Raw genomic sequence first — 24,979 nt, 5'->3', positions numbered from 1 at the left:
GAAATAGTTAGAGTCATGATAAACCCAAGCATCTTGAACTCACCTGTGTAAGCTTCTTCCCTAATGTGGAACAGATTCACTGCTCCCATCCTACACTTAGATAAGTGGAGAGCATGGAGACAAGTTTACAATTCTGTTCCCCATTTTCTACTCAAATTGAGTGTGTTAACAATAAAAATAACATTGAAATAATGTTAAGAAATCAATTAAGACTTAAGAATAGAAACATTAATCACAGTGGTTTCAGAGCCTAAATGTATTTCTGTCTGATTTTCTAAGCAGCAATAAAGATGGGTGAGATCTCCCTCTCATTTTCCTAGATTAGCATTGCAGCCTTTAATTTCCATGAATCTGGTTTACCTGATAGCAATAATACGAATGACACCTTTGAAATAAGTACACGGCTATATCTTTGTATCCTCAACTCATTCCCCTTCATGGGAATCAGTCAGTATCTCCTTCTAGTGAAAGGTGTGCTCAGAAAGAATTAGGTCTTTGTTGTTTCTTTCTTTTTTTCTTTCTTTTCTTTTCTTCTTCTTCTTTTTTTTTTTTTCACTTCAGAAGGCTGCACTAAAACTGCCAATAAAAATTTCCTGTGGATCTTCCCACCAAACCCAAATGGTAGTGTGTATAACATTTATTTAAATCTCTCTTTGAATTCAAACCTTAACCCAGCCAAATTTTTTAAAAGACAGTTCTGGATTGTATCCAGTTACTTAAAATTACTTCCAAAGTGTTAGATGATGGATTTCTTATATGTGGTGGGACAAAATATCTGATAAAAGCTGAATTCAGTATTTTCTTTTGATGAACCTAACATGGTTAATATAATAGCTTTTTAAAAAATTGTATCTAAGACATATAGAAAAGATTAAATCCTGTCTGATGTCTGTTGATTTTGAAAGCATTTGCATGCTTTTGTCACAGCCAGATTGAATCACTGTAATTCTTTGCAGCTTTGCCAACAACATCATTACAAAGTTTGTAATGGCTCCAGGACACAGCAGCAGGGATGATCCTGAACCTGTAGGAACCATGGCTTCCTTTCACATATTACAAAACTTCCAAAATATATTCTTCTGTCTTTCAACCTAGTCTTAAAAATGTGGGTTTGGGGGGACACAACCAGTGTGATTATTTATGCTGCCATTGAGATTGGTTACAGTGGACATGGGAAATTCCCTCTAAATGTCTTGGCCAGATTGGTCCAATTTTTACTTCTGGAAATTACAGTGAGATTTGAGAAAATGTTTCTTAAAGCATGAGAACTGTGTTTAGCTCTTTTATTTACCTCTCTCTTTTTTTAAGTACATTAGTGATATCCCTTTTCGGAGTAATTACTTAGTAATGCTGCACATTTAATAGTTAATTTGAAATCCTTTTAAAGACTGTACCCTGAAAATTTTAATTTCTAAGATTTCAACCATTGATTTGCTGATTCCTTCAGCTGGCTGTCAAGTATTCAGACATGGGGTGAGAGCAGGCTACCAGTTGATGTGTGTTTTGTAGATCTTTGACCTAGGGACTATTGAGTTTACAAAGTAGTGGCAGATTCTGGAATAAACTTACTAGGTCTGACTATTGGCTCTAACACTTACTACCTGAATGACCTTAAGTAAATTACCTCAATTTTCCCTGCCTTGGCTTTCTCATCTATAAATACAGAATAAAAAACTACCTGCCTCAGGATGGTGGTAAGGATTAAATAGGCAAATGCAGGTAAGACATTTCGAAACTGTGACTTACATCCTATGAGCAGGTGATAAGTACCAGTTGTCATCGTGTCATTGTTAAAATTATTAAAGAACATTTTGTCTCCTTCTACCGCAATTCCCACATGGCCTCCTTTCCTCAAAGGAGATGCAGATGGTACCATTGCCATGCTTGTGATAATTTTTGTAATCTAGAGCACGGTCAGGAGACTAAGGCCTGATGGCCAAACCTGACCCACTGTCCACTTTTGTAAATAGTTTTGTAACTTAGTTCTATTGAACACACTATACTAATTCATTGACATATTATTGGTGGCTGTTTTTACACTACAGCAGCAGAGTTGAGTAACTGTGACAGAGATTATATTATCTGGCCTTTGGAGAAAATGTTTGCCAACCCTTGATTTAGAGTAAAACAAGGTTTCAATGTTCATTTTGAAGGATCAGTGAGTGACAGGGAGAATACTGGAATTTGAACCCAAAGACCATGGCTGTTGCTCTGTCTCTGCTCCTTGTTGCTATGTGGATTCAAACAAGTCATGTTGACTTTCCAAGTTCTTCATTCATAAAAATAAATAAAAACATCCTTAAGGAAGTGACCACAATTTTCAACTTACATAATTAGTAATTAGTCTAAAGTTTAAGTATAATAGCTTGCATAAAAGTGCTTGGTCAAACTTAAATTGCTAAGCAAATTTGGGCCATTAATCATTGCCAAGCTTACCAAATCTATTCCACTCATTCATTCACCTTCTTGATGACAGAGCCTCTTGGCAACTCTAAACTTGTCCTTCCCAGGCTGATTCTGGGCCCAGTCCAGTGCTGCAGCCTCCTCTGGCTGGTAATGAATAATTTCTCCCCAATTTGAGTCTTTAGAATAATGAATTTAGTTATGGAATACAATAAACATATGATTAGGTAATTATTTTCTCTTTGAAGGGCCATCATTAAAAAGTAGTGCTTTCCAGCCAATGGCATTAAAACTGCATGCAAACAGCTCTAAGGGGCCCTTTGCCAGCTGACCTCATGAAATCTCTGACGTGCCTTCCACATTTTATTGTAATGGTGTGTTCACTCCTTGACAATTTTGCATTTCTGTCCCAAGGGTCTCAGGTTCACATCTTCATGTATCTCCCCATGCTGGGCTTTGACTCTTTCTTTCTTAGGTAGAATTTCACCTTGTGTCTAATCCCACATGTATCACACTTACTGCCTTAAAGAAAAAGAATACATTCCACAATTGCTTTTTCCCTTTTTCTGAAAACTTAAGATCCTGATCCTTTCTCTCATCCCAGACCAAACTCAAAGAAGGAAACAGTTCTGTCTACAAAGGGACAGGTTTTCCTTTTCATATGCAGCACCCTCCTACCCGTTCTCCTGGGTAGTGCACTGTGGCTTATCTATCATTACTCTGGGTGTCATATAAAGGAATTTGTTCCATTAAAAGCCTGAGATTATAGAGAATGGAGAATCATAAAGCTATATCCCGTGGATAAATCCTGTCTTCCATGTGACCAATGACAGCAGTAGACATTTGGGAACCCCCAAGAAGAGTCAAATTGTGGCAAAGAGTTCCACACATGAAGATTCTTTAATAACTCCTATCTGAGAAATTTTATCACGTAAAAAGGCAGAGGGTATCTGTTCTTTGGATTTGTGGTAAGTAAAAAGTTTTTATTCTGCATATGCTTATTATCAATTATGATTTTGACAGGTTATAAACATTATGTTACATTATTATTATATTACAAACATTTGGTTTGATTCTTCCAATGAACGTGATAATATACAGAACACTTGATTAATCATACACTAAGCACTAAAGAGTAAACAGCTCAGAAATATTTAAAATTCTGGCTAGGAAAGACATTTATTCCAACAGACAGGCATAAAGCTTTCTTAAAAAACAAAAAAGAAGTGCCATCATGCTAGATCCACTTAGCTCATCTGATCAAATTCCTCAAGGTCAAAACTTTAGAAGGGACTCAAGTTTCAGGTTATAGAGAACTATCAAGACTCCATAATCTCAAAAATTTTGAAAGTTTCAATTTAAAAAGTGACACATGACAAAAATAAAGGTCTACACTGATATAGTATAAAACTGTAAAATAAAAACACAAATACTTTCACCTCCCAAGATCTTCAATAGCCAAAACTATTTGCTATTCTGGCCCAGTTGCTGAAGATTGTGACTGATAAACCAACCGCAAAGCAATAGTGACATTTAGTTCTGTTCTGTTCTTCTCTCTGAGTCATCCAGCATTGAAGGGAATTCAGTAAATATCAATAAATATCAATTTTGCATAGTAGTTCAGAGAATAGACTTTAGAGTCAGACAGCCCTAGATTTAAACCTAATTCTAGGGGCGCCTGGGTGGCTCAGCTGGTTAAGCCTCTGACTCTTGGTTTCTGCTCAGGTCATGATCTCATGGTTCCTGAGTTTAATTAAGCCCCACGTAGGACTCGATGCTGATAGTGCAGAGCTTGCTTGGGATTCTCTCCTTTTCCCCCTCTTTCTGCCCCTCCCCTGCTTGCTCTCTCTCTCTCTCTCTCTTAAAATAAATAAAAAACTTACAATTTGTTTAGAAAACAAAAGAAAAAAAAAACCCTAATTCCACCACTCATTCTGGCCTTAGACATACAAAACTTAACCTTCAACTGGCCATTTCCATACCTGCAAAATCAAGATGCTATACCAACTTCACAGGCTGCTATTAGCATTAAATTAGATACAGGTATATATTCACAATGGAATATCATACAAATATCAAAATAAATGAATTATAGCCATACTCAATGACATGAATGAATCCTGTCATTACAATATTAAATGAAAAAAGAAACCTAAAAGATAATACACAGCATGATTACTTTTTAATAAAGTTAAAAACAAATAAAATAAAAAAAATATTCTTTCCTATCAAAGGAAAGCAAGGGCACAAAGAATATGGGGTTCATGATTATCTAAGGTGAGGAGGGCAGGGGATGGAATAGGGCTAGAAAATCAGATAGAGAGATGAACATTATCATCAAAGTCTTACCTCTTGTGGGAGGGGCAGGATAGAAAAATGTCTATACCTACTTTAAAACCAGCTAAATATGTAAGAATGGGGTACAAAAGCAATTAGTTTGATGACCAGCGACACTGAAAATATAAAAATGCCCTAAGAAAAAACAATCTTTGAGGAAAACAAATAAAACAGCAAAGAGCGTATGATAGTCTCTGGCACTTTTGAAATAAAAATCCTAGGATTATTTTCAGGCACTAAAATGCACATGGTAAATAGTGATTCAGATGTAGTGACTATTTCCCTAGTGGCTACAAAGCATTAGCAAATGACTAGGACACCTAGGAATTATCTACTGATCTGGAAGTCTAGAGATTTTTCTCTCTCACTGTTTCTCCTTTGTTTCTTAAACTCTCTTAAATTTGTTACTAGGATAGCTGAAAATCATGACACTATACAAAGCTAAAGCATAAAGCTAATGTCTTTTGGAAGCGTCAGCAAAATGAATGCAGAACAGCTCACTCTTACATTTATAATAATAACAACAAACATGGGAGGGGGAGTTGTTTATAAATATCTATAAGATATGGTGTAGGTATATAAATAATTGTAATAACAAACTTCCTGTTTTTATTTCCAATTATTGTATAACATTTTTGGGTTTATAATATTAAGAGATTTCTGGCCTTTAAATGTACCATTACACAAAAAGCAGAAGTAATAATTTATATAAACTCATAACTGTGTGAGATAAATACTATCAGCATCCCATATTTTAGATGAAGAAATTGAGGCACCAAGGGATAACATAAGGAACATGACCAAGGTCACACAGCTGGCTGGGGTCATTAACTGGTTCATTAATGCTGTGACATAGACACTGTGGAGAAAAAATATATTTCACAACATCCAGCCTACTAATGACCAGGATGCTTTATAAGGTGCATGCTATGTTCAAGTAACACAGGGAAATACCAGAAGGCTCCATCTCCTGCGATGGGGGTTAGGGCAAGACAAGTAGAGATGAAATAACAAATCTTCTGGACATTAGAGTTTAGAGAGTAAAACCTATTTGCCTTGGAAAGAGGCTTTCATTTCATTTCCAGTTTGGTCTTGTCAGTTCAGCGGCAGAAGAGAAGGTTTTCAACCAAAGCAATTTGTAGGTGTGTAATGCAGACAGTTTATTGGGAAGTATTGTGGCCTTACCTTTGACAGCTCCTCCTCTAAGGCTATGCAAGTAAGCAACATGAGCCTGCTTATGTGGCAGACGGAAAGGGAGCCAACATGTGACTCAATTCTACGATGGACAGTTGGAAGATTGCAGGGCTGCAAGGGGATGGCAGTGGGGGGAGGGGCTGGGAGTGAATAAAACCTGGTCCTGGAAAGCATCGAAAAGGGACAATTCCTTGGTCCTAAGAAGTTCTCTCCTTCTTGGTTTTCTCCTTTCTCCTCTTTGAGACTATTTATGCCAGAAGGTTTCTTGGCACCAAGTTCATATCCTGTAACCCCAGAGCCTCAGACTGATAACAGCCAGAGCCTAAATAATCACTGCACTTACAGGAAGATTCAAAGGGAATAGACTAGCATAGGCAATACAAGAAAATATTTGAATTTTAAACTGCTTTTGAATAGATGGTGCATAAACCATGGACACAAATGAGGTACATGCTTTTTCGTGGACGTCCAGTGAACACACACATAGCTGTGTTGCTAAGGTTGGCATTTTTCTATGGTGGAATATGCCTGTAATGTAGGAACCTCTTACTTTATTTCCTCCCTCCATAAATAATTGATACTCTCACATGTAAAAATTATGTTTCTTTTTGTTAGCATTAATGGTATTCAATTAAATCATGTGCTTTTATCATATCACTTCATGGAAGTATTTTTAGCCACATTATTTATGGAACATTTAGGTCTGCCTTTCAAAGTCCTCAGGAATCTTTAGTGTTTGCTGGTCTGCTTTTAATTTATCAAAGCCCTCCCTCCACAGGCACTGCACAAAACACACAAGCAGCAGAGACTCCCCCCCCCCATACAATGTGTATTTGATATGCTTAATGTTCATCTTTATACACACACAGACAGTGGCGTACAAGAAACGTGGAGGGTGTCTATAAATTCAAGGAAACATTTGAGTGCACAGTGATACATAGATACATGGGTATAATACTTTATGTACTTGATAAATATTTCATCCCTCCCATAAAGAAAGCTTTTTATCAACTTGGATTGTTTTTTTATTACCTTAAAGTATTGCAGTTGTTTCTCAGCATTCATTGTTCCTTCCTTTTCTTGTCTCAGACAGGAATTGAAGATGAAAAGCTCTGTATCTCTTAGCCACCCTTTCAGTTCTTTGATCCTGACCTCCAGCTGCCTTACCAGGCTTCCGCTTTCGGGAGAGAGCAGGTCACGTGGACCAGACCCACTGTGCCCTGCCATTGTGTCCTGGATCTTCTGTCCTAGGGTTTTCTAAGGCATTGGATTAAAAACAAAAACAAAAACACACCAACAACAACAAAAAAAAAAAACAAAAACATAGATTAGCTCAGGTACCAAAAACATATCACAGTTTGGCTGGTAACAAGAGCCACCTGGAAGGTGTCCGGCTGCACCTGCTACTTCACAACTGACATTCAGTTCAGATTAGCTCATTGTTCCATTTAGGATTTTCGAATTCTTGAGCCATGTATGTTGTTCTGACCACCACCAGAGGCTTAAGAAGACCTCATTCACTTATAATTTCCTTTAACAGGAAGGAAAGGTTCACCATGGACACTGATGAAAATTCATTTGAATTCTCATGATGGGAGTTTACAGTAAACTAGTGTCTGCATAACATTTTCAGGAGATAGAAGTCTGAGTTTAATCAATATACTAAAGAGGCCAGGAGTAGATTATGCATGGAGAATTAAATTCCTTTTGTTTTGTTTTGTTTTGTTTCATAAAGTATAATTCCCCAAACCATATATGACTGAGGGCTGTTCAGAAGGGGTAGCCTCCTCGGTGCTGTTGGCACATTTTACCTGACTTGGAAATCGTTCAACCCCACACTTAACCACTTTGCATTTCTGGTTGCTAGATTTTCTTATATATGTGTCAAAATAAGCCCCAATCCACTATGCTAGAAGCCTTCTTAGATTAACCACTATGGCATGAATGTGCAGTTGGGAGGGCTTTTTTTTTTTTTTTTTTAATGGAAAACACTCTGGAGAATCAGTAGGAGTTAATCTATAATGATGAATCAAACCTACAAAAATAAGCTTAAAACACAGATAAAATTAAGTCAACAAACATTCATTTTCTGTGTGGTGTTCTGTAAATAGTATCTTTAGGAGATCATAACAGAAAAACAGCCTTTCTTGGCAACACCCTTGTATTTTCATGGTGCAAATATTGATAATTTGAAGACCCTCAGTGGAATCCAGATTTAGCTATTGTTTTTATGCTGTAACAAAAGTAGCAGCAGGAGGTGAAATCAATGCCCTTGGAGGGTAGGGTCACAAAAAAGAATTTATTGCCACTTTTTTGTTCTGGAACAGTTTGCAATCATAAATTCTTCATAAACAGAATACTTCAGAGAATGGTCCGTCTTCATAAATATACGACAGAGGACATCAATTTCATTTAATTCACAATTTGTGTCAGCACAGCAGATGCCAATGCCTGCCTTGATAGGGTTGTTTAATATGCAATTGAGACAGAGTAATATGCAGCACAGGGGACAAAATTTCACAGATTAAACTGTACGCACCACTGACATTTCATTCTAATGTATTTCCATTCCACACTGTTCACCTTAGATGAAAGTAATATTAAAAACCATATCCCTCTATTTTACTATTGTTAGAAGTTAAAATCCTTGTCTTTAAATTTTTTTCATGCCAATTAAAATGTAATCATGCCAATTAAAGCGGTATGCCTGGTGGTGTTACTGCAGCACAGGTTTTGTTAAAAATCTTCCCCCCCTTCTCTCCCCCTAAATCATGACAAAACTCTGCATATTGTATTCAAATGGTATTTTTGTCAAAATGGCAACCGTTTTTCGGGTATCTGACTCATGAAGGATAGCTAAATATTCTGTTTCTTTAATATTATGTTGATTTAAAATTTTTGTTGAGGAAGCAATATACGTGCCATCAAACAATTTTCAAAAAAGATTGTGTTTAGTTATTTATCAAATTAGAAACAGATATATTAAACTACAGCTCTTTCTATCAAACACATAAAGTTGCTGTTCTCATCTCTTCAGTAAAACAACCCTTTAAAAATGTCGTACGCTAACCACATTTCTCCTGCAGGAGATCAATGAATTCTGTACAAGTTAGTAGGTTCCAACTTAAATCACCATATTATAAGGTGGAAGCCATTAATTACTATTAAAAAGTAATGTAACAGTAGGTCAGAGTAAAAACTTTCCATGTTTTAAGTTACTTTGCACAAGTGTAGAGCCTAGTGAATTTAGATGAGAAAGCAAGGATTTAAACTTGCAGTTTTTTTAATCACCTAGATTAAGTATGGCATAAACTGAACACTGGCAATCCTCCAAGTCATCAAGGTACACGGAGAGCTTTTTATTCAAAATATTTTTGGAGTATTATTTCTTTAAAATTAAAAAAAAAGAGGCAGGAAATGGAAGGCATGCAAAATTATGCTCCATAACTGACACCACCCATACTTTGCTGTTATAATTAATCATTTAAGTAATTGACAAATTTAGCTTACCCTTGATTTGAAGTGAAGGCAATTTAGGAGAGAAGTTGATGAAAAAATACAGTCTAACCTCTCTCTCTCTCAGCTGTCTTCCAACAAAAGGACAGTACCGTCTCGTGCACAGTGCCATCCAGGTCTCTGGGTAACAGAATCTCTATATTGCCTTTTTGCCAGATTCTTGCATCTCAGGCTTTGGCTGAGACCCAGCCCATCATTGCGTGAAATGAATTACATGAAACTTTTTTTTTTTTTGGCTTTTGTTAAAAGTGAGCTGGAAATTGAGGCACAAAACAGAGGCCGATTTCATTCTGCAATTCAGATTTGGGTCAGATTTGCATCTTTGTTTTGGTGGCTTTAGTGTCACTTGAAAGCTGTAGTGACAACTCCCCTTTTCATCTGAAGGGTACAGTAAATAGTTACACAGTGGATGTCTCTAACATGTACCTTCAGAGTAAATTCTATTAACATTCATTCAAGCATGACAGTCAGTGTATATCAGATATACTGTATTATAGTTCACTTGGTGCATACCCATAATACATTGCATATTTTACTTACTTTTGTATGTATTAAAGAACCAAAATTATTAAAATCTGAGAGGAGACAAGCTCAGTGTAAAAAAAAAATCCCACAGAAAAGGAAAAGCAGTGTTTTTTCCTCATAATAGCATAAATAGCTTGTTTGAAATGTAGGTAGTGAATTGAAAGAGAGAGATATTTGTGCTTCAAATTAGAAATCAGACAGATAGAGTACTTCACTACACAAAAAATGTACACATAACCTACAAACAGTAATAAAAATGCAAATACCCCAAGCAGTTCCCATTTTTCATTAATTGAATCCACTTTTTCAAGGAGATCATTTGGTAGTAAAACGCCACCTTTCTTCAAAGCTTCAACCTTACTAAGCAGCTCCGTCTTTTTCAGGTCCCTGATGGACATTTCCACACTGTATCTCTAAAACGAGAAGAGAGAAGGAAAGCTATCATTAGGGAGACAGGTGTTCTCTGCAAATCTTTGAGCACAGAGTTAGTGACGCTCATGAGGGTTAAAAGTTTTTGTTTCCAATAAAATTTATGGGAAGGCTAAACCTAAGTACCTTGAGTCGTTGAGCAATATTGCTGAAAACAGTTAAAGTATATATTACTCGCACATACATAAACATCCAAGGTATTCCATTTAGTTGACTAAAATTTATGTCACATTAAAGTAAAGTTTACACAAACATTGGGTCTTTAATTTAGAATATTCCAAGTAGGAAAATACCTGGTCTAGGAAAATTTACTGTTACAGTTAATTTGGGTCAACATTTGGCTCCAGAGCGCTGCCCATCTCTCATGTCTGCCCCACAAATGACTCGTGGTACAGGGTGGTACAAATAAAATGTTCCCTAAAGATTGTGTAAACTTCCTCCTTATTCTGTAAGTCTCCAGAGTTCTCAGTTAACCCTTTTTTCCCCATTTTCTTTTACTTAAAAATTGCATGGGCTTGAAGAAGAGGTACTTATATAGAGAAAAAAGCAAACCAGAGCTTTGAAATGGTTACAAATCTATGTTTCTTTATTGATTATTGTAAAATGTCCCCAAACATCACAATTGATTACAGTCCCCTCTCCCCCAATATACATTGTATTGTAACAAACTGCCAAGTGAGTCTCTGCTAAAAGATGTTTTGCTAGAGATAATGTAAGTGCCATTTAATATGGCAGTTACTATAGTGACTCTCTTCAAATAACTCTATTTGGATAACTTCATAGTTAGAAAGTCTTGTATTATGAATAGCTATAAATGACTGTGGCTATATTTTTAAAAGGTACTACACACAAAAAACACCTCTGAGTTGAAAACTAGATTCTAGTTAAAATACTACACATATTTTACAACTTCAGCACATTGTCAAAGTATAATGGCAATCCCCATTTTTTTTCTTTGAGCCATAAAAGTTGGGGCACTAAGGTTCTTGGTAGTACTGCTCCATTGCTCTAACCAAGCTAAGAGGAGCACCTTAACAGATCTAATAAGAAAAGCTTTTGTCTGGGCAAATCAGCAAATCAGCAAGTTCAAAACCTGCCCAAGCATGTTATTCACCTTTAAACCATGATATTGTATATGATCCCAAACTAAAATACGACTGGAAGCAGCTTAAAGGAAAAGAAGGTGTGAAATCCTTGTTTTGGGTAATAGATCCTCAGCATTTACGTGCATATGTTTGCATACTTTTAGTTTCTTATTTTAATCTTTCATTTACGCTAAGCATGCACATCATTTGTATTATGTAAACTTCTCCAAATGTTAGTCATTTGTGGATCACAGAACAAAATGTTTTAAATGAGGTGATTTAAAGCATTTCATAGTATTAATGAATGTTGATCAGGGTGTCAAAGTATCCAAAATTACATGAATATGCATAACGAAAAAAATCAAGGGTTGTTTGAGAACTCTTCCAGAATTTGACCTGTGATAGGTGGAAGATTCTGATTGCATTTTCTAATGGCAGGCAATTACCAGGATCATGTTACTCCAATACTTAAAAAACACACTGGCCACTCGAGTTTTCTGGACCAAACACTCAACAAGTATTCCAGAAACCCAGATAGTGTTTTATTTATCAGAGTGATGATTGAGGAGAGGGCAATCTGCTTTATGTAATCAGAGTCCCATCTAAAGATGATGCTGCCGACAAAGATTTACATAATTAATTTGGTAAGACTTCTTTGACATAATATTGGGGAAACCAGCATTTGGGGCAGGCAGACGAGTCCTATTCATCTTTTGCTTTTGCCACGTGCCCTGACAGAGGGAGTCCTCCGGCTGTGCCACCTGGGAGCAGCCTCAACCAGTTATCACTGTCACTTGTGACAATCTCATCCCCTCTCTTTATCCCAACTTTTAATGGCTCCCACATAGCAGATCAGTCAAGAAAGAGAACAGTTTAGATTTGGCCCATAAAAATAATAGTCTTATAATAATAAAAATATAAAAAGCAATTAATTTAATTTTAGACATAATAAAATAATTTTCTCTATGAAATGTGGTACAAGTAGTCACAGCAACCTCTAATAAATGGTTATTACATTAAAAAAACTTGTCTTTATGTACTCTCCCTGGTCTTGTCCCCACGTAACCTACTGTATAAAGAGCTTGATTAAAGATGTGATTGATGGACCATGCCTTCAAACTATAAAAGCTAAGATAATCCAGCAAATTATTAGGTGTGTTGGTATGTACCTGAAAGATACTAGAATGTCATGTAATTTAAGGCAAAAATATTTGTTCTTATTTTTGAGGCACTCTGAAGGTTGAATCTGATATGATTTCAGACCTCAAGCAGTATACGTATATAATAATGCAAACGTTGTTTTTGTTCATGCTCAGGACATTTTGCTCTTCTCTCTCCAACATCTTTTCAGAAGCATCAGACGGGGAGAATCAACGGCCTGCTCTATCAGTCATCCTAGCGAGTAGGGCTACTTTATCCTGTGGTGAGAAGATAATTTAATCTTCATATTCATTTCACCCACAGCAGTAAGTGAGCAGAGGCTGCCCCATTGTGTCCTATAGCCTGGGATATTATGATAGAGACTACTCTTCAATAGCCAAAAATGAGATTAACGAAGTTAAAGTCAGATGGCTTTTCTTGAGTGCTAAGGTAAATAAGCATCCAGTATTTAATTTCCCCACAGCACCTGCTGTGGGCCTCTCTGTCTAGTCAAAAATAAAATATACTCTATTGAAAGGGCATATTTACATTATTAAGTGTATTTGCTTGGCCAATTCAATTTTGACTAATGAAGCCTCCTAATAGATACGTGAATGATCTAAATTAAAAACGCAGGCCACTTCTATCCTAAATGCCACTCCTACGTGTACAGAAGGTATACGAAGAAAACTTTAAAAACAGAGTTAAAAATAACCACCAATGTTAGCTTGCTGTTGTCACTAAAAATTAAGGAAGTTTTCAGAAATTCTCACTCAGTCCTTTCTTTTTAAAAGTACAAACGCTAAAGTTGAATTATAAAACAAAGCCAGTAAAATAGGGATTTCTGAAGTAAATATAATTAGAAATGCATAAAGACTTGATTGAGATAACTTTTTTGACAGTTATGCTAAAGGCTCTTTTCCCTCCTAAAATCTTTTTTTTTTTTTTGTTAAAAATCACACCAAAAATTCTGCCTAAATGGAGACTGGAACAATGCCTTGAAACAGTGTTAATTGTCACCATGGAAACCAGAAGAATAAGCCATTTTGAAACTGGTATAGAAGGCACACATTGAGAAACTCCAGCATTTTTCTGCCTCCCTCAATGTTAAAGAACAAGATGCCTTGTCACGGTGAGGTCAGAGAAAGAAAGCATCATGAAAGGGTTGTAGATACTCACTGTCTAGTAAATAAAAAAATAGAAAATAAACTACATACAGCTAATGCTATACGATTCTACCCAGTGAATCTTTTTGAAATAGAAAGATCATCAAAAGATGGCCAGGATTGGGGGATGGATTCCACCTAAGCAAAACTTCAGGGCTATATTATGTGAACCTTGCCCCCAAAGCTCCCTGGGAATTCTGCTGTTGTAATAAAACTTCAGAAGAGGAAAGAAAAAAGGCAGCATGATGGAATTCAAAATAATGCTCTAAAAGCACACAGAGAGATTAAGACATCCATTGTAAGACTTTTGTATGGTGCTTCTGTTGGTTATGCTGAAAAGAGACCAGACATTGCTGAGCAGAGAGTGAAGTTTTGGCTACGAGAAGCACAAGAATTAAACCAAAGAATTTTCTTGATTATTAGAACAGGGCTGTCTGATTCTGTGTCTTCGGGGTTTAAGTATTTACATCCTATACCATATTTTAACTGGGCTTGATGTGACTTTATATTAGGAAGAGTTAAACTTTAAGCAAGGAAAATGATCTAGTCATTAGAATAACAAATTTGAATATCTTTCCAAGTGCCAAGTAATACCACAAACACCTGTATATCCAGCATAATCTCCTTTCCTGTAAACACACAACAGATAGAGAAAATACAGTGGGGGCGGGGGGGGGAATGTATTTTAGTCTTTTAACAAGAAAGCCTATGGTAGGAACACACCAAAACACCAAACTACCAGCAAAACTATATGTGGAAAATAGGCATTTTTGCACAAAAATGCAGAGATGTGTCTGTCTATGACTCCCGCATTGTGTTTTCTGGCTAGTGTTTGCCCTCCTCATGCGAGACTTCATGGTGGCCCCTCAGCAAGTCCATGCCTAATGCCATTCAGTGGTGAACAAAGAGTCTTTTTATATGAAAGTCCAGGGTCCACAGCTCAGCTGTACATGCCCCCGCATGCTGGAATCTGCTAGAGGCCAGTGTCGTCTCTGCAGCACCTCTGGTGTTGCCCCCTTTTCCAGAACACCAGTGTCCAGCATCTCATGACGCATGTGATGTTTCACATTGAGCCAATTTCACCAACACTTTGGGAAGATGTTCGAGAATGAAGAAGGCGGCTCGAGCCCACGACAAATAAGAGTCGTTATTTCTTACAAACTCTTTGTATTTTACCATCAGCAATTTATGGCAAATAATTGCACAGAGAAATTATAAAGACTCCTACAATTGTCCTTGTAAATTAATAATAGGCTTTCTTGATTGGGATAAATTTGCTGCTGAGCCTTTGGAAAAATTAAAAAGTGCAATGTCATTTAAAATTGCCAGAACTCGCACAGCAAATTACATCTGAGGTTAAGAATTGAGTTTTACCCCCTCTTCTAGCTTATTCCATTTGCATGATCTGGAAATCACATTACATTGGCCATGTATTGTTAATTGGACATAGATTGCATTATCTTTAATATAAATCAAACTACAAATATTAAAATGAATTGCAAATTCCCTAATAGAAGATCATAAAACAATCTTTTTTAAAGTATCTCCCATTAATAATTTAATTCCAATTATATCACTCAGAAAACTTAAGTAGGAAACCTGGCAACTTATTTCTCCAATCATTTCTTTTACATAACAAATACCTAAGCCTTTGAAAATAAATACCCAGAACGGTATTCATTGTTATAGAACAAAACTAAAAACACCAAGAACTGAAAACTTTTCATTCTGATTTCCTGTAAAATACTGCCTAAGAACACCAAGCCTGCCTGTCTTCTCCCTTCCCTGCCCATGTCAAGGGTGAGAAAAAAGTCTCCATTGAAAAGATTTACTAAGTTTAAGAACTATTGTAATCTTACTCTCTAAAATTATAAAATTGATTCTCCTTCTATTTATCTTTTAAAGGTTCTCTAGTCCCTTACATTTCTCTATAAATCTGATATCTTTCTGAAGCCTTTGCATGGCCTTTAATGAGTTTATATTAAATATTTAATACTGTTTAGGGCATATCTACTACTACCAAAAACAGTTATATTCCCAGCAGTCCCACTGTTTCAGGCAGAGGACTTGATTGATCCTCCTAGCCTGAATTGAGTAGAATGAAAAGAAGCAGTTGGAAAATAGCTGCAATCATTTAATGCAGATGACCTCTGACAGCCTCGCAGCTCTTCTATCTGAACAGAAATTTGCATGGGGTCTCTGTGCAGAGGAACAATGTAACCTAAATGGTAGACAATCTTTATTCTAATGAAGTGGGTGTCAAGGTCAATGTAAAACTGCAATGATAAATGGTGCACCACTAGGCAAGAGAAGTTGCATAGGCATTGTAGTGCTTTCACATTAATTGAAGACTGAAATGCTCTGCGTGAAAAGCACAAGCCTCTCTTTTCACCATAATGTGTTAATGCGCCAACGCCGAAATGATTTCTTCAAGATGTTTGCCTGTTGACACATATCTTATTGCAAAAATAACGCAAATATGGAATTAGGGCAAAAATGGGCATTTTTAGAATTTAGCTTTTTCCTGTAATAGAATTACAAAATTCTAAATAAATCTCCCCAAACAGCGTCCTGACACCTAATGTAATTCCTTTGATCCCTTTTTCTTTTCTTTTTCTATTTAGACCTGTCTTTAATTAGTTTCAACCAAGCAACCTTTATAGACCCCTTTGCTGGGTACTTTTATACTGCGCTAACTGTAAAAGAGGACTGAGGAGAGGAGAATCATTCAGATATTATTTTGTCTTCGCACTTCTAAGTTTTCTGCTTAGTCTGCAGTTAAGATCTTCAGGTATTGTTTGTCCTGAATGAAAATGTAATGAAAAGCCTATGGTTTGTAAAAGAAAATAACTATTTTCTAGTGTGAGAACTAGAAAACTATAATCTGGCCATTTGACATTGCCAAAGTGACTACACAACAATAATTACACCATTTCTTCAGTTGATCTAGCAATTCTGTGGCAGCCAACTTTTTTCATTATATAAAAATAAGGACTGTAAGCTGCTTTAAAAAAAAAATCCTGATCTACTTAAGCCTGTAGAGGGGACATTGTTTGCTAATACACTCATTAGCAACCAAGCATTTTAACTTCATCAATTAAACAGGAAATGGAGTTGCACCATTAGTTTTACAGTTTGCTAAAATACTGATAAGGGCATATTACTAACCATTTGAGAAACATTTCCAGGCTCAACCCATAATATGTCACAAACTCGATGCATTTTTATGGTTGACTTTTTTTTTTTTCCTGATTCGGGTAGATGTAGCCACCGATCTAAAACTAAGCTTCCTGCTACAAATAGATTTTAATAGTGGAATTACACTTATACGAGTCAGAAACGGTCTACACATCTTTCAGTCTGTAGTCTTGGTGACTAGGAGGCTATTAGTATGATTTACTAGAAAATAAATGATATTGCCAGTTTGTAATTCCGATGGAAAACAAACTGTTCCACATAGAATTTAAGATTCCTTAAATGGTAATTCAGAGGGAAAAAAAAAATCTCAATATGAAGGAGGATAGTGAAAAAGATAAAGAAAAGTTACTGATGAACTGTTTAAAAAACTGTACAGCTTCATCTGTGTGTGATTTGTCAGGTCTGAAGCTTTGACGTGCCCAAGGGGCAGACCCCAGCGGGGAGTAGGCTGCCGAGCTAAATAGCTGTGAAAGAAGTCTTAATGTAGGATGGAATTCAAACTAACCTTGACATGACCTCAGGAAAAATATGCAAAAAGTAAAATGAATGCACTCTGCAAGATACATCCTAATTTTGTGGTGGAGCTGGTTAGTTTTACAAACATAACTGAGACCTTAAAAGAAAAATAGAAAGCTAGTAAAAGGGGCAAACTTTGGAATTCAGGCAAAAAACGGTAAGCAAGCATGATGTGTTACTGTGAAGGCATGTGAACCATTTGGAAAGAATCCAAATAAAAACCCACACTGAACAATATTGTTGTCAGCCTGTCTATTCAAGAAAATTGTTTTTTTTAGGTTGAATATAAATGACACAAAGCCAAGATTACATCACTGCATTACAAAGTCTGTTGTGGTTTTTAGCTGAACAAGCCCCATGGATCTATTGGTTTAGGACAGTAATTCAGTAAGGAGGTTTTAATGTGTTATTTTTCCTCCAGTGACAATAAAAAATAGAGGAATTTAAGGAAGAAATATCGTGGGTGCTCTCTAGTCTATCGCTTGCTTTTGATCTGTATTTGATAAGCCAAACTCACATTTTAGTTGAGGCAGTGAGTCTTGATTTGACTGTATTATAAAATTTTGCCTGTTTTGAAGTGATCGGCTTAGGAGGAAGGCATTTGTTCTAGCTCCCCGGCCAAGAACTGGCTAACTCATTGGATATATGGAAATTTTAATTGACTGTCAACTTGTGTAGAAATTCAATCCTATTACCTTCTCAATGCAATTTTGTAGCAATACCAGTTATTTACTACACTACTAACCAGATTTTAAACATAATTAGATTGCTAAGAACATACACCCAAAATCTAATGACTTAAATCCCTACAGCAAGGATGTGAATTCCTGTATCAGGTGTATGTGCTTCTATTAGATTTTCATAAGCATAAAGGGAGCAGAAGGATGCAATCATTTAGAAGCACAGAAGTACAAGGAGTTTTCCTGAGAACCTGTTGAACAACCATATGCAATGATCACTGTTTAATGGATAGGTTATACCACAGGTTGTTTTTTGATCATCTTATTCAATATTTTTTTATTAATGACACATATGAGTAAAATACGTATATGGCAATGTTGATTTGATTGGCTGATTACACTAATCTCAGTGACCAATAAATAATAATAAATATCTTATGTCAGAGATCAGAAATTCAAATATCTACAGGTGGTGGTATACTAGTAACTCAGCTCTCTGGGGGTGTGGGGGAAGCCCTGATTTATGGTGCTTGCTGATTTCCCTGGTGTATATACTCCCACCATGGCAGATTTCAAACTACCAAAAGTTGCTACTGCTAGCAAAACTCCTGAATATTTAACAATCAGCTCTCTTGAGCCAGTACTGGCCAGCTCCAATAGCCTACTAGCTGGCAACTAACTAAAGTAGTTGAGCTGAGCTAAGTCATTTTCTTTCATATTCTAACTACTGCCAGTGTCTTGGAAAAAGAGAAGTGTTTTCTCTACTAAAGGAAAAACAATGCAAAAATGTGATGATTACTAACATTTGATCCCAGTGAAGGGGCAATAGGAAGAAGTAGTGTGGATTGTGGAGGATAGGAGAATACAAGTTTCCTCTAAAAGGGGTAGCCGCTAGTCAGCTTTGCCAACTGTTCACATGTGAGAATATGGCTTCAATATGGCTTCTATATGGACAGGTATATGTATTTAAGAGCAGATAGAAATATATATTTTTATGTGAAATCTCCTTTTATATGTTGAATTAAAAGTTTTTAACACCTACAGGCCAAACTATATATTTGAGTTGGATCTGAATGCGTAGGCAACTGCTTCACAGTGTCTATTTATGACGATACTGTACTCTAAAGGGAACACAATATGCTGGCATAGTAGATTAAATCTAAGTAGGAGATAAGATCAATGTCAAGTCTGAGTTCATAATCTCTCCCTGATTAAAAAAAAATACAAAAACTGTACACACAATAGAAGTTAATAGGCTTCATTGTCATTAGGTTCAATGAGTCAACGGATAGTGGAAGGTAAATATAAAAAAGGAAATATGATTTGGAGCTGGACTGAAACAATCACAGGGTTATAAATAAGAAAAGTAACAAATCAGCTCGACTATGATTTACTAAGCCCAAACCTGCAGTCCTGGTTCTGGTTGGGTTCCATTTTCCAAGGGAGACTTAGACAATGTATAAAATGTCCAAAGGAGAACATTCAAGGAAGGCAGAATATTAACACTTCTCCAAGGAGCAGGCTGTTGAAGGAGCTGAAGATATTCAGCCAAGGAGTAAGGAAGAATTGAAGATGACAGAAGAGCGGGAAGGACATGTTAGCAGACTTGGAAAATTTAGAGGGCTTTCAATAGAAAATATTCATTTCTTTCATCTGATCTCAGAGATCAGGAATGGGCTCAGAGGCTAAAGAGTAAGTAGAAATGAAGCCTGGGCAACAGTGAGTTTCCACTTACCACAGGTATTCAAACAGAGACCAGAAGTCTATCTGGTTGGGAAATTTTATGAGACAATAGGGCATTAAATGAGGATTGGCCTAGAAAATAAAACTGAAAGTTCTCTACTTTAAAAAGTTGAGTTTCTTTGGGCTCACATCTGCCAAATAAGCCGTAACAATCATATTATTATGTATAGAAAGAATGCCAAGATCAAAACACACCAAGTTAAGAAGAAGCCATCATTTACTGAACAAGACTCACATATAAGATTCTCATGTAGAGAAACCCAGGAGAACAATAAGGGAGCAAAGCTACAACCACATAAAACGTAAGCCATACAATCTAAGCTCAAGATAGGGCACGAAAAATGAGAAGAAAAGACAAGATTAAATGAAAATCCTCAAATCATCCTCAATCTGTCCTACTTCAGGAAAAATACTTCAATCATTGAATTTGAGGTATTAAACGAAACCTAAATATTTTATAGGAAACTTCTATAGAATATATGCAGTTAAGTCCATATTTCAACAAGGTCTTTCTTGTAGATTTTTTTTAAGACAAAAACTTCACAAATACCAGTCTCAAAAATTTTCTTCCATCAATGCAGAACTTTCCCTAACATATTGAAGAAATGCATTATATACTCTTGCTGCCAGCAGTGTGGGCATAATGGCAATTTCTGCTCCATGCTATGAAACTTCATGGTTGTGCTATATTATGTTGAAAATCTGCACATCTCAATGGGTTTTCTGTGCATTCCAATGCACTTCAGTGACGATGTGGATCATTGCCATAATACATCATGACTGTTCTAATTACGGTTTCATTATGATGCACCATATCAGGGCTGTCGTAATGTCATGTCAGCACATAGTAAGAATAGTTATGCAATTATGTAATATCTGTTAGAGTACGCAATGTAGGAAGAAAAAAGACATGAGGAGCAGCAATTAATGTAATGAAACTCAGTTTTCTCCTTTTAAAAAGTTTCCAATTCAAAAGTATTATTTCTTTTGCTTTCCATCTTCTAACCTAAACAAATGCCTTGAAATACATCTATTTTTGCTTAATTGGGAACTACTGTAAAATTTAATGGATTTTTTTAATAAGGCAAAATAAGAAGAGAAAAGGGACATCTGACTTGAGCTGTTCTCCACATGTCACAGAAGAATGAGACATGCTAGAAATCTACTATATGCTAGAAATCCAGTAACAATTTGAATGTAGTAAAGCACAGTCCACTGAAGGCTTACTATTATGCAAACTTCAAACACAAGGTCACCTTCTTCTGTCATCTTTAATCTCTTGTGTAGACATAGAACTTCTTACCTTACCCCTTAAAGCTTGATTGACCAGCTATGTCTTAAGTAAACTATGATAATGAAATGAGATAAAGCACTGATATCCACACTTAACTTCCCTGAATTAGGACCATAAATATATACTTGCCTTTAGTCTAGCTGTCAAAATATACTCAAATATCTATTAAAAAAAACAGCAATCTTATTGTTTGTCTTATATTTGAAGAATAAACTCTCAAAGGATGAGGACTATACTTTGTTTGACCAATCACAGAGTACCTTGAATATTTGAGATCTTTAGAAAACATTGAGTCAATGGATAGTTTCTCAAATGAAATGACACATGAAATGCTGTTTGTTGTTTTAATATATAACCATAGGAGAATTTATATATCAAAGCTTACCCCCATATCTCTATAGCTGAATTATAGGCCTGTTCAATGCAAGTATTTATAATAGAAATGCTGATGAAGCCTAACCACCATGGACGTATATGGTTGTGCAGCGGCAGCCATTTCAAATATAGATATATTTTTAGTATTAGGAGGCACCGAGTTTGTTTAAATCTGGACTTTTTTTTTTTTTTACAATTGCAAGTAATGTTAATAGCACACTGTAAATGTTAAGGCTAAGTGTGCAATGTCAAAATAGATTGAATCTCTCTGAAAATTGGAAATTCAGGCTTTTCAAACGTAATCCAGATGTTTGGCTTTTATTCAGATTTCAAGAAAGAGGGAACTAATATGATATAAAATTCATACATGCATATTTCATTAGTGCCTTTTGTATTGCTGAATTAAACATTCTGAAACGTGCTTTTCCCAAATCACAGAGTTTTAAACCAAAGCAGTTGCCAAGATATTGCGCACCTCAAAAATAATGCCAAATTAATTTCATAAGGAAGAGACTATATATTTCTCATGTTAATGCTGTTGATAATGCTTCTTCAAAGAGAATGCCTTGCTTTCTCTTTGAGGATGACAAGAAAAATGAGAGGTAGAATACTGTAGCCATAGTAGTTTATCAAAAAGATATTGCTTAAGAACATGGTGACTTTGGAAATCCATGAGAATCAGTGGCCCAAATGAAGGCTGAAAGCACTTTCCCCCATATTGCCATTATAAAAAACTATCTTGTCAAGGTTAGTGCAAATGGGCGTTCCCCAGGGACTATGGCCACTAGCTCTGAGAAACATATCCACAACTCACTATGTTTGTACGTTTTAAGACAAAGCCAATCAAAACATTTCCAGAGTTACTGCTCTCAAAACACAATGGAAATGCCATCACACCTTTATGTATTCACATCGAGGCTTTTTCTTTTTAGAGCACTTATGACTTTTTACATCTATAATCTTAACAGACCCAAATGCTACGGAGTTTTTCTTGGTGATCACCCAAATCCCCGAACTGTAAAATATTTGATGCCTTAGGCCACTTTTTTGAGGGTACTCTAGTACCTTCACAGCAGATGAGGATGAATGTAGTTACAGAATTACATTATAAATTCCAACAGTGGAGTGTGTAACATCATGGATCATGTGTTGATCACCCTTTATCCACTGTAACTTTTAGCATTCTGGGTTAGATGTAGAAGGTAGTTGGAAAACATTTTATTCATTTGAATTTCTCCCCCCCAAAAAGGCCAAGGGAGCCCATATCATCTGTTGAAATATATGTCAGGTATAGTATTAGTACACAGAAATGAGAAGCATGTGATTGCCTCCATTTATCTTTGAACATTAGGCACACCTGGATGGCTCAGTTGGTTAAACATCCGACTCTTGGTTTTAGCTCAGGTCATGATTTCACAGTTGGTGACTTCGAGCCCCACATCAGGCTCTGTGCTGATGGTGCGGAGCCTGTTTGGGATTCTCTCTCTCCCTCTTTTTCTGCCCCTCCCCAGCTCACAATGTCTCTGTCTCTCTCAATAATAATAATAATAATAATAATAATAATAATAATAATAAAATGAACATCATGCTCAGTGAAAAACTTACTTGATCAGAACTTCCAATATAGAAGTATTACTCTCAATTTTTAGACAGAAACTGTGAACAAAGTTAATTGTTTCCCATGGCCAGGAATGGTTAACATAAGAAAAGCTTCTATAAAAAGTATCAGGGAAAAGAGGAAGGTGACAGAAACCTTTTCAATATTTAAGGACACCTTTTGGGAATTCACAGTTTTCTCATAGCAATAATATTTGGCCACGATGCAAGAGGCTGGGTCCAATTTCCAGTTCCAACGCCAGTCTGCTATAGACTTAAAAATCTTTCTGTTGTAGCCTCTTTGATTGGTTTCTTTGGGGTACATGTCCATATTTACTACAGAGAGATCTTAAGGAAATAAACTAGAGGCTTCAGGCTTTAAGCTTTAAGCACTGTTTGTTGCTTCAGCATCAGAAAGTTTGTCATTTCAATGGATTGTTTTCTTTTTTGTTCTCCTATGGCAAGCCCATGGGGAAAGTAAGTGATATCACTTCTGTCTTACAGATTAGAAGTTGATACACAGAAGCTAAGTGACTTGCCCAAGGTCAGTAAGATATCTCTAAAATCCAGAACAGAACTTTCAGAAGGAATTTAGCTTAATTTGTTAGGCTATGCTGTTATTCTTGAAAACACATCTTTATATATCGTCCAGAGTTGTGAAGAAATTAGTAGGCCCTGGTGGTACAAAGTCAATAAGGTCAAGAATGCCATTCAAAGTGACTGGAACCAGGTTCATCAGGGATATTGGCCTGTAATTCTCCCTTTTAGTGGGGTCTTCAGTAAGGGATAAATCACTGGGTTCTACTCCTGAAACTAATACTACACTGTATATTCATTGAATTTAATTTAAATAAATAAATTAAACACACACACAACAAACAAACAAAAAAATAAAGTGACTTCTGGGTGGTCAAAACACACTTAAGAACTCCACCCTTGCAGCTTCTATGGCCAGATTCATTTGGTATAATTTCATCTTCCAAACCTCCACAAATTTTTAGTAGCATGAAGTTGAGGCTAAAAGGGCAGATAGGCTCTCACTGATAGTCATAGTTGTTCAGAAGAATGATGGCTCATAATTTAAAGAAGCTCTGAGGTACAGGTGAAAATTTCTTAGCATAAACTAAGACTACAAAGAATAAACAAACCTTGGTTATGATACTTGCTTTTCAGCATTTTTCCAGCTATGTGAGGGAGTCTGCCATAAACATTCAAGGAAGTTTATTGGAACAGATCCATCAAAAAGAAACACAATGTGTGTGTGTGTGTGTGTGTGTGTGTGTGTGTGTGTGTGTATCCAATCACAAGAGTGATAAAAGTGAGAAAGAGGAGGGAGTAAAGATTTAGAGAACAAAATGAAAGAAATGCACAGATGGATGGAGAGAAAGTAATAAGTAAATAGGGGAAATTACAAAGGTTTTTCCAGATAGGGGAAACAGTAACAGTCCACAGAGAATAAAGCATAAAAACTAATAAAAATAGAGAATGTTGCAGAAGGGGAAAGAAATCACAGCTAGAGAGAAGGTTTTCGGTGAATGGTTCCTCTGAAATAATCAGATGAAAGAATATGATAATGATGACTTAAAATTTTGCATAGGGGCTGCAAAAATCTAGCAAGTGGAGATCTAAACAAAAAAAAAAAAGCAGAAGTACTAGAATGTGGCCATTTAGGGCAGCCATAACGCTGGATAACTTTTCAAGAAGAAATAGGTCCTAACATTGGTGATTTCATTGGATTTTCTCTAAGCATATCAATAGAGAGCCCCTGGACTGGGCACCACT

The 24,979-nt window shown here is 36.2% G+C and overlaps 1 protein-coding gene across 6 annotated transcripts in view; it reads right to left on the bottom strand.

Moving 5' to 3' along the window:
* AKAP6 (A-kinase anchoring protein 6) overlaps positions 1-24,979 on the bottom strand; it is a 487,418-nt gene that overhangs the window by 85,588 nt on the left and 376,851 nt on the right. For all 6 annotated transcript variants that reach the window (XM_053224350.1, XM_015073684.3, XM_015073690.3 and 3 more), the window contains 2 exons: positions 10,242-10,388; positions 6,967-7,191 (listed from right to left, as the gene is read on the bottom strand). In XM_053224350.1, coding sequence (XP_053080325.1) covers positions 6,967-7,191; positions 10,242-10,388 — 372 coding nt within the window. The remainder of the gene's footprint in view (positions 1-6,966; positions 7,192-10,241; positions 10,389-24,979) is intronic.

This window comes from Acinonyx jubatus, chromosome B3, assembly GCF_027475565.1.
Source record: "Acinonyx jubatus isolate Ajub_Pintada_27869175 chromosome B3, VMU_Ajub_asm_v1.0, whole genome shotgun sequence".
Classification (NCBI taxonomy): Eukaryota; Metazoa; Chordata; class Mammalia; order Carnivora; family Felidae; genus Acinonyx; species Acinonyx jubatus.
The sequence above is the reverse complement of the archived record's forward strand: the minus strand, read 5'-3'. Positions and strand labels throughout refer to the sequence as shown.